We start from the raw sequence: 11,597 nt of genomic DNA, 5'->3' as shown, positions 1-11,597 counted from the left end.
GTTTTTCTAAAATCTTCTTAATTACAAAATGAATGTACGATACGATATAAATCAATTTCGTTTCCCAGAAATAACAGCTTCTGTAATATTTTTCTTGTGGTCATTAACTATCGTTGAGTATAGCTAGTAGCCAGAGTTCAGAAGAATGACGCCACGATAGTTTCAGTAGATATGTTGTGCATCATTGCTGTCCTTTGTGTAGGAGTGATAACACGGATGTTCACGGCGCTGACAGAAGATGAAGGTGGGCTGTGCTATTTGCCATGACGATTTTCTGGAAGTTTTGGCCCTAAATGTGAATGAAGCATGGTCTCAGTATTTCTGCAGGGCAAAAGGAGGTCCAACAAGGCACTGAAACGTATCCTGTGGCTTTTGTCACCTCACTGCAAATCCCGCTGACTTTAGTGTAATTATTGTCTGTGAATAAAAGTATAATTTCTGATCGTCTCATTGCGTATTTCTTTCATTTACCTTCCGTACTGTACTGTAGCAACACTTTGTGAAGAGTTGCCCCAGAATTTGGCGAGAGTACATTTGTAGAGAGAACTAGCTATTAATTTACACAACAAACGGATGTTAAATTGCAAGACAGTGGTGGAATTTGCATCTCATCGCCTCTCAGACCCACAGTGATTCAGCACCGTGAGTCTGACGACCTTCCATCTGGGACCCAATACAGATAGCGATGACAACGCGCCACGGCCTCGCGGCGCGGCCGCGTTATATAAGCGGCGTGCAGCGACCGCGCTTGCAGTAGGACACCGGCAGCCATGGTGAAGGCGCGCAAGATCGTGATCGCCCGCGTGTTCCAGGGAGAGCCGCGGCTCCAAGACTTCCGCATCGAGGAGGAGGACCTGCCGGCCCTCCGCGATGGCCAGATACTCGCCGAAGCAGTCTACATCAGCGTCGATCCCTACCAGAGGGCGTACAAGAACATGCACCAAGTCGGCGCCACCATGATCGGTTCACAGGTGAAGTTGCTGTCATATGCCTCCGTTGCTAACCAATTCTAATTAACTCGCACTAATTACTGTCCTGACAGAAGAACACCATTGCGAATGACAAAATTATTACAGGTACGCCATACTGAAGAACACAAGTCCACACATACACGCTCACAAATAACATCACTGACTTTCCATTGGCACCCCCTGTTTCTGTTCACCACCGATGCAAAAATAAAATAAAAACAATTTGCTGTGCTGAAGTCAATGAATCAATTTTCTTTTGGGTCATGACAGATGATAAAACTTTGCAAAAAATGTCGTACATGAACGAGCTCAATTTTTTGAAAGATAAAAGCCTTTTCAGGCATTTTGACAGATACTCGTATTTCACTTTTATCTTTTTTTTTTATTACTTGATTTAAGTTTGGAAATTTGTGGTAAGTTCCTATGCGACCAAATTACTGAGGCCATCGGTCCCTAGGCTTACAAACTACTTAATCTAACTTAAACTAACCTACGCTAAGGACAAACACAAACACCCATGCCCGAGGAAGAACTCGAACCTCCGACGGGGGCAGCGGCGCGAACCGTGGCAAGACGCTCCTGACCACGCGGCAGATTTAAGTTGCTAACAGGCGATGATGGACGAGAATAATATTATCACATGCTTATTTCTAATATGTAACAAAGGTGGTTCATGGTGTGGGTTCCTGTAGTCATGTTCTAGTTCATGAACCACGGGCAACGTATGAGTGGCCAAGTAAGTGGTCCCGACAGTCGGGATACCAGTTACTTTGGAATAAGGCTGGGCATCTCGGACATATTCTGAGTCGTGGTCACCTTTGTGCTCATACGGCAAAGACTACGAAATCCCTGGTTAGTCCCTCAGCCGTTAGGGGTAAAACTCAATGGGACTCGGGGCAAGTAAGGCTAGCAACCTGCTTCCATGGTACTTTAAATATGATGCTGGCAACAATCAGAGCAAAATGCCTCGGACCTTTGGAGGTGACGGAGTCCCACCTCTAACTGACAAACCAGGGACTCCTAAGATACGACTTGGCAAACAAATGGTAATGAGATGGGGAGCTATTAATATCAATGGGGGCTACTCTGGGAAGAAGGTAGAGCTGGCAGAGGCTACCCATCTAATCTTCAGCATTCTTCTGTAGCACCACATTTCGAAATCTTCTATTCTCTTCTTGTCTAAACTATTTATCGTCCACGTTTCACTTCCATTGTGGAGGGATACAGGTTGTGAATTCGCAAAACCGTAACAAAACACTACTAAATATACCAGTTATTGCAATTAACAGAAATCACTGTTGCCAGGAAGTCACAGTTTACGCTGTCTCTAAAGGTATGTGTGCTAATCTCTGGCCACAGGTGGCCCGCATCGTGGAGAGCCGTGCTGCGGACTTCCCAGTGGGGCGGTACGTGGTCGGCTACTGGGGGTGGCGCGACCGCACCGTGGCCGACGTGGGGCCGGATGCGCCCTACTTCATGTCGCCGGTCATGCTGGTGCCAGACCTGGGGGAGCTGCCCCTCTCCCTCTCTCTGGGTGTGCTGGGCATGCCTGGAATCACGGCCTACTTTGGACTGCTGGAGATCTGCAAGCCTAAGGAGGGAGAGGTCGCCGTAGTCAGTGGGGCAGCAGGTGCTGTGGGGTCCATAGTCGGGCAGATAGCGCGCCTCAAGGGGTGCAAAGTAATTGGTTTCGCGGGATCAGACGCTAAGGTAAGACACCGCTTCCATTTGCGATTCCTGCACCTATGACGCTGTGGTGTGCGTACTGTAAGACCTTCAGTACACACACCATCAGATTATTTGAGATGTCGCTCTAACGAAGTAGTTGAGTGTCAGCAATATGTCTCGTGGTCTTATCGTGGCGTGTTTATCTTCTGACGTTAGGTCGGACGATAGAAATGCCACTTGCACGCTTAGAGTAGCAGATTCACGGTGACCAACCTAAAACAGAACTTGATTAATTTTCACACACATTTATTAAAACAGTAACAAACATAAAAATTACTTAACTTGGTTCTGGATGCCATTTACAATTGACAATCTGAAGTTCCTTTGGTATTGGTACGTTAGTCTTATTCTCACATATATCTCTGATACTTGACAAAAGTGTGTATACATTTATCTTCATGGCTATGTACAGGAATATGGTAATCTTATTAGGCGCAGACTGAAACTTGACTATAGACTGGTACAGACAAATGTAGACTGGTACAGACTAATGCAGACTGGTACAGATTAGTGCAGACAAATGCAGACTGACTAATCGGAGGTCTGTACACTCGTTATAATACCACGCGCATTCGTGTATCACTGCGCGAGTGTGATCTGCGAGGAGAAAAAGTTCTACTTTAGCAGCAATCTCATTGGCTGCGTTACATATTAATACACGGATCTGCGGAAGCAGAATTTGGTCCGTCTCTATGGCAGCGCCATCTCGTAGTGCGGAGATGGACGAGCGCTGCGCCTGCGCTGTTGTGCTTAGCAGGGCGCGCTCTAGTGGGAAAGTTGTGTATGCGCTGACTACGTGGAACTATGTACACAACAGACGCAGGTGAGGTCAGTGCAGCATAATCTCATCACATCAGTGACACTTGTTCGTAAGTACTGCTGAGTTTTCCTCAAAATCCTTACATTCTTCAGACATAGGAACGCTGCCCAGAAAGTAATGCATCCCATTTTTATCTCAGCTGAAAACAATGCTACGAATGGGAAACTTTACGTATGTATTATTTGAAGTCTCCTGAGTGAGCGCGCCAAGTATCTGTCACTTCCGACAGATAGCGTAGCAGCAGGACAGTTTCAAAGTGGCGTCTGAGGGTGACACACGCTACAAGCAACGTGCCGCCATTGAATTTCTCACTGTAGAGGAGAAACAGTGGGGAATACTCACAAACATTTGTGTAAAGTCTATGCAGCATCTGCTGTCGACAGGAGTACAGTTATTAGCTGGGCACGGAGGGTGAGGTCATCAGAAGGTGGTTCGGTGAAGCTCGACGATTTGCAGTGGTCGGGGAGACCATCCACGGCTGTCACACCTGACATGTTGCAGCGAGCTGATGTTGTCATTCACGAGGACAAATGGACAAATGGTTCAAATGGCTCTGACCACTATGGGACTCAACATCTGAGGTCATCAGTCCCCTAGAACCTAGAACTACTTAAACCTAACTAACCTAAGGACACCACACACATCCATGCCCGAGGCAGGATTCGAACCTGCGACCGTAGCAGTCGCGTGGTTCCAGACTGAAGCGCCTAGAACCGCTCGGCGACACCGGCCGGCTTCACGAGGACAGACGCATTACGACTCGGTAGTTGGCGCTGCATCTGTCAATCAGCAAAGGGAGTGTGGATGCAATTATCCGCATTTTTGGATATTTAAAAGCGTGTGCAAGATAGGTCATGCGGTGTCTAACGGTGGATCACAAATCGCACGGAAAAAAACATTTTGTCTTGATTTGCTGCAACGTTTTCAAGCTGAGGGGGAGGCCTTCTTGTCCCAGATTGTGACAGGTGATGAAACCTGGGTTCACCATCTTGAGCCCAAAACAAAACGACAGTCGATGGAATGGCGCCGTTCTCTTTCCCCGCAGAAGAAAAAATTCGAAGCACCTGCTTCCGCCAGTAAGATCATGATCATCGTGTTCTGGGGCTGTTAAGGTGTGATTCTCATTGATATGATACCAAGAGGCGGTACCATTAATTCAGGAGCATATGTCAACACATTAACAAAACTGAAGACGCGCTTCCGGCGACTTAGGCGCCACAACAATCCAGCAAATGTTTTGCTGCAACACGATAACGCTCGGCCCCACACAAGTATGAAGACTGCTGAACGCATCGCAGAACAGGGTTGGACAGTGATACTCCATCAACCCTACAGCCCTGACCTACCCCCTCGGGCTTAACACTTGTTTGGGCCAATAAAAGATGCCATTCGTGGAAGACACTTTGAGGACAATGAGGAGGTGATTCACACAGGGAAGCACTGGCCCCGTCACCAGGACAAGGACTGGTACCGACAGGACGTTTTGCGCTGGAGGAAGACCATAGAACGGGATGGAGATTACGTGAAAAAATAGGGTATATAGACAAAACACCATTCATTCGTGCGTGTAATTCTCATTATGTCCAATAAAGAATTATTGAAGAAAAAAAAATGCGGTGCATTATGTCTGGCAACCCTCGTACAAAGTGTAGATAGAGACATGTGCATTACCTGGTCAAACGTATTCGGACACCTCTATGTAATGGGAAATTGACGACTAAATGTCGCTAGAGGCAGACGTGCCAGTATAAAAGGAAGTGGGGAGAGAAGCAGCGACAGCAGGATTTATCAGTCGGGAGAGCTCTGTTACTTCGAATTTGAAGTCGAAAAGCGATGGAACAGCCACAGTAAACCGAGACCAGGCAGGGCTCACACACTGAGAGACAGGTACCATCGAATATTGCGGAATGTGGTTATAAAAATCGCGTGAAATCAGCGATTGATTTCACTCGACAGTTCCAAAGTGCTACCAGCAGTACGGCCAGCACATTGGTTGTGCACAAGGAGTTAACAAACATGGGGTACAGTGATCGAGCAGCTGCTTATAGGCCACACGTTTCTGCAGTCAGTACAAAGTGACGCTTGGAGAGCTGTAAACAACAACATCACTGGATAGTGGATGAAACTGATGATTTGGAGTAATGAATCACACTATACCTTGTGACAATTCCGTGGGAAGTTTCCGGTTTGCTGGATGCCTGGAGAACGTTTCTGTGAGCAGTAAAATGCGGAGGAAGTGATTTTATGCTACTGGGGTGTTTGTCATGGTTATGGAGTGGTCCCCTTATTGGGTTTAAGAAAACACTAAATGAGGAAGGATACGAACACATTCTGCAATATTGCATACTGTGTACAGTAAAGGTACAGTTTGGAGACGATGAATGTTGTATCAGCGTGACACTACACTCTGCCACAAAGCAGCGTCCGTGAGCCCATGGTTTGTGTACAATAACGTTCTTAAAATTGACTAGCCTACCCAGAGCCCCTATCTGAGCTTAGTGAATCACCGTTAGGACGTCGACTTCGCACCAGATCCCACTGTCCAACTTCACTATCTTCTTTCGTTACTAGGAGGACTTCTCGCAAAAACTGGGGCCTAAGCCCCAGGGGTATGCACTGGAAATACACCACAGTGGTTAGACCTAGGATTTCATATGGGGTCATAGTGGGGTGAAAGAAGGTAGAACAGCGGGTTGCTGCTAAAGAGCTTGCTAAGGTGCAGAGATTGACCTGCTTAGCCATGTTGTTTTTGTGGTCTATGTTATTTGTTAAGAAGAAAATACTGATGTATATGAACCATGTTGTTGTTGTTGTGGTCTTCAGTCCTGAGACTGGTTCTATGCAGCTCTCCATGCTACTCTATCCTGTGCAAGCTTCTTCATCTCCCAGTACCTACTGCAACCTACATCCTTCTGAATCTGCTTAGTATATTCATCTCTTGGTCTCCCTCTACGATTTTTACCCTCCACGCTACCCTCCAATACTAAATTGGTGATCCCTCGATGCCTCAGAACATGTCCTACCAACCGATCCCGTCTTCTAGTCAAGTTGTGCCACAAACTCCTCTTCTCCCCAATTCTGTTCAATACCTCCTCATTAGTTATGTGATCTACCCATCTAATCTTCATCATTCTTCTGTAGCACAACATTTCGAAAGCTTCTATTCTCATCTTGTCCAAACTATTTATCGTCCATGTTTCACTTCCATACATGGCTACACTCCATACAATTACTTTCAGAAACAACTTCCTGACATTTAAATCTATACTCGATGTTAACAAATTTCTCTTCTTCAGAAACGCTTTCCTTGCCATTGCCAGTCTACATTTTATATCATCTCTACTTCGACCATCATCAGTTGCTTTGCTCCCCAAATAGAAAAACTCCTTCACTACTTTAAGTGTCTCATTTCCTAATCTAATTCCCTCAGCATCGCCCGACTTAATTCGACTACATTCCATTATCCTCGTTTTGCTTTTGTTGATGTTCATCTTATATTATCCCTTCAAGACACTGTCCATTCCGTTCAACTGCTCTTCCAAGTCCTTTGCTGTCTCTGACAGAATTACAATGTCATCGGCGAACCTTAAAGTTTTTATTTCTTCTCCATGGATTTTAATACCTACTCCGATTTTTTCTTTTGTTTCCTTTACTGCTTGCTCAATATATAAATTGAATAACATCTGGGAGAGGCCATAACGGGCGGAATTAGCAGCACACCAACCGCTGGAATGGAAGCCATGCTGGATATGCCTCCACTTCACCTTTGGGTTAAGATGGAGGCAGCAGCTGGGGCATACAGACTTAAAAATGGCCAAAACTGGGTCTCATTCAGATATCCAGAATCACACACTAACGTAGTGAGTGAGGTAAAAATAGGTATGGCCAGGGAAATGCCCGCCGACTATATAATAACTCCGAACTGCTTCGACAAGCCTTACAACATAATAATTGGAAGTAGGGAGCAGTGGAAGAAAACAGTTCGACACCGTACGAGGAACATTGTTTGGTTCACCGATGGGTCGAAAACAGATCAAGGCGTCGGGGCAGGGTTGTACGGGGTTCAACCAAGACTGGAGAGCAGCATGTCTCTAGGGAAGCTGGCCTCTGTATTCCAAGCCGAAATTACTGCAATTAGGGCATGTGAGGAGGAGAATATGAGTAGGTGCTACAATGACCGTAGCATCTACATCTATTCAGACAGCCAGGCAGCCCTGAAATCATTGGCAGCTCCTGCAACAAGATCTAAGATTGTTGCAGATTGCCACAGGGCTCTGGTGGAGCTAGGGGGAAGCAATAGGGTGAACCTAGTGTGGGTCCCTGGCCACTCAGGGACCTGTGGCAATGAACAAGCCGATAGATTGGGTAGGATGGGGGCAACAACTCCATTTATTGGACCGGAACCTGTCTTGAAAACCATCAAGGCTGTGATCAAATTAGAACTACTGAACTGGCTTAGGAAACAGCATGTAGGATATTGGACCATGGTCCATAAACAAAAACATGGTAAGGTAATGATGCCCAAGCCATGTTTTAAAAGAAGCTCTGTAATCCTGGGATTGAACAGGAAAGAGATCAAACTCATGACTGGACTGATGATCGGCCATGGGAACTTCAAAAAACACCTACACACAATGGGTACAATGGAAGAGGACCCTAAATGAAGGATCTGTGATGAGGGTGAAGAAACTGCATCACACCTAATCTTTGAATGCATGGCATTGGAGAGTAAAAGATACAGAATCTTCGGGACAACTAGACTTGAAGAAATTGTGTCTAACAAAAAACTGGTAGAGGGACTCTTTGCACTATTTAAGGGCACTGGTTGGCTTTACTAGATAGACAGGGAGCGATACCGCACGATAAATCTAGTTTCGGTGCGGGCAGTGGCGGGTTAGACCTAAGCTGTTTTAGCTCTCCTGTTAAAATCAATCAATCAATCTTCTTTCGTTTCGGTTCTTGAGGAAGAATGGGATGGCGTTTCTTCACAAATACACACCTCACTAAAAGTGTCCCTAGGAGGTTTCAAGCTGTCATAAAGGCGAAGGGTGGACACCTCCCATATTAATGTCCATTAATAGGTATCTGGATGCTTTTGATCAGATGTTTAAGGTCGCACCTCCATTCAACGAGATTATGTTGGCTATTTTCAAAAAATTGTATGATGTGTCACTCGTACAAAAGCATATTGTTTGGTTGGCCGGTATAAAGAGAGCTTGAGAGATGAAGTGTCGTATTTGTATTACTATCGGTGAATATACATATGAAAAATAAGAAAAAGAGAATGAAACTGGGCGTGCGTTCACAGCCTCCACTCTTCTCTGGAGACGTCTCAAGGATAGATGTTGATGAGCAGTACTCACGTGTCTTCACTCCGTACTGTACTGATGAACCATAAACCGTTTGCACTCAGTCTCTCAAGCACAACAGCTAATTTTAAAGCTCGAAATCTCATTCTTCACGAATATTCTAACCTCGTACTATCTGGTCGAGTCTTGGCGCATTATCATTGTTTCAAGGCCACAGTGTAACACTGACCCTCTAAGGACAGTAGAAAAAAATGACTAGTTATGTTTCATTAACGATAATTGCGTAATTAAATTCAGAAAAATTACACTCTGTGGTTGTTTCAAAACCCCGACAGACAGTTCATTGTACGTACTCATCGCAGGCTTGACTTATGTCACAGTACTCGCACTTCTGCTGTGTCTGTGTGTTCTTGCACTGCAAACGTCTACTGTAAACGGGAGATCTTATGTTTATTACTGTCTTTCTTTGAAATTAAAATATCGACAAAAATATACAAAATAGAAATGTAATACAGAACGGGGAAGCATGCAGCGACGCAACATTTTTTCCACATTAATGATCTGATCTCATCGCCACCTATACGAAATTTTTGGTGGTAATATAAACAAAAGTGGTTAGTTACAAGGATGTACCGGAATCTGTTGTTAGCTATTGAATAGAGCGTCGAGTAACAGATCCAGAAGTTGTCATCTTGAGGTTGAAGCTCTTCTGTCTGTGTTCGTTTACAAACAAATAATAGATGTATACAGAGCTCTCTATAATGGAAGTGTGTTCCCCGCCCTCAAAGAACTATCGGACAACACCGACCTATAAGCTCCCCCTCCCCCCCCCCCTTCCCTTACACACACATCTTTTTAAAGAAAATACATAGAAATAAATGAAAATAAAATAAATGATTAGATAAAAAAGTAAGTAAATAGATAAAACCCACACCCATTCACACACACAAACACACACACACACACACACACACACACACACACACACACACACACACACACATACATGCATGCATGCATGCACACAAATCTTCCAAATAGAATTAGTTAATGTTAGGTCGACCATAACATCCCAGGCGTAAAATTTCGAAGTAAATAACTTTTCCACATTAAGATCTATCTGGTGGCAAAAGACAAGCCGCGAAAGAAAATAAGTGCAATAAAAAAAACATAAAAACCCAGGAAAACCACTGCATATAAATAGTAAATACTGTATTCAAAACCCAAATTTATATGTTTACAAGTACATAGTAAAGAGCAATTTTTCTTGTTTAATAGAAATAAAATAAAGGCCCACTGATGATTCTCAATATTCAGCGAAACATATGTGGTAAACAGGAGAAAAGGTAAAACTGGGTGTTTGTGAAGGTGAACCCCCTCCAAAAACTAATCTATTCAGAAGTTAATGAAGGAAGAATGTAGTTGAAATAATAAGACACTAAACAACGCAGTTTTACCATTCCAATAAAAATGAAAGGCAAGGCAAGAATTATTGTATGATAAACATATGCCACCATAATCAGATATCTATTAAAGCTGCAGAGGAGAAGTGCTAATTATGACCTATTTGTAGCAAAAATTGTGTCGTTCATCTGGAATGATTTGGGAAAACGAGTGAAAATCCGAATCAGGAGCCGGCCGAAGTGGCCGTGCAGTTAAAGGCGCTGCAGTCTGGAACCGCAAGACCGCTACGGTCGCAGGTTCGAATCCTGCCTCGGGCATGGATGTTTGTGATGTCCTTAGGTTAGTTAGGTTTAACTAGTTCTAAGTTCTAGGGGACTAATGACCTCAGCAGTTGAGTCCCATAGTGCTCAGAGCCAGCCAGCCGAATCAGGAGTGGATGTCATTATAGTAATTAGCTGTAACTTATTTACACAATGTGAAAACGTCCTCTTGTAGCGATATAACTGGCCTCTCTTCCGCAGGTGAAGTGGCTGAAAGAGGAGTTGGGATTCCATCACGCATTTAACTACAAGACGAATGACGTCACAGAGGCGCTGAAGCAGGCGGCACCTGACGGCGTCGACGTGTACTTCGACAACGTGGGCGGCGAGATGAGCAGCGCAATCATCAACAGCATGCGAGAGTACGGTCGCATCTCCGTGTGCGGCGCGATATCTGGATACAACGAGTCTAATCTCCCGAAGGCTACCATCATCCAGCACGCAGCCATATTCAAGCAGCTCCGCATGGAGGGATTCATGTACATCCGATGGCACGACCGCTGGGGAGAGGGCATCGGACAGCTGATGCAGTGGATCAGGGAGGGGAAGATCAAGTACCACGAGACTGTCACCGACGGCTTCCAGAACACTCCCAAAGCCTTTGTTGGCATGCTGCAAGGAGAGAACCTAGGGAAAGCTGTTGTTAAAGTCTGAAGCGTGAAGGATACTTCCGTACTAGATTTGGGTGCATGAGCAGGGCCAAAGACAATTTGTTACAGTATTTTGTGCAGTGAATTACAAAAGGTAGCTGGATGACTGGGACAGAATATTCTTTCAGAATTTGTTTGTGCTTTCATTTTTGTAAACTAAAAAGAAATAAATTTTATAGAAAACCTTTTGTGTGTTGTGTCCATTATTTAATTCCACAGTCAGATTATATGTCCCAGCACGTAATTGTCGCAAAAACAACATAACTTAAGTGCTACACACCAACAACTATAAGAGCATGATACGATAGGAAATATTCATGTAGCTGGTTAATGTTTGTGTTCTTAAGTAATAGAACCCAAATATGAAGTCCTCGACAGAGAGTGTTCATCAGAGA

At 44.6% G+C, this 11,597-nt stretch overlaps 1 protein-coding gene across 1 annotated transcript; it reads left to right on the top strand.

The window, feature by feature from the left end:
- Positions 1-769: 769 nt before the first annotated feature.
- LOC124622436 (prostaglandin reductase 1-like) lies at positions 770-11,387 on the top strand. The gene is made up of 3 exons (XM_047148131.1): positions 770-971; positions 2,331-2,681; positions 10,754-11,387. The coding sequence occupies exons 1-3, from the start codon at positions 771-773 to the stop codon at positions 11,204-11,206; spliced, it is 1,005 nt and encodes a 334-aa protein (XP_047004087.1). The 5' UTR covers position 770; the 3' UTR covers positions 11,207-11,387.
- Positions 11,388-11,597: the final 210 nt, after the last annotated feature.

This window comes from Schistocerca americana, chromosome 7, assembly GCF_021461395.2.
Source record: "Schistocerca americana isolate TAMUIC-IGC-003095 chromosome 7, iqSchAmer2.1, whole genome shotgun sequence".
Taxonomy (NCBI): Eukaryota; Metazoa; Arthropoda; class Insecta; order Orthoptera; family Acrididae; genus Schistocerca; species Schistocerca americana.
Note: the sequence above shows the minus strand (reverse complement) of the source record. Positions and strands in the feature narration are given on the sequence as shown.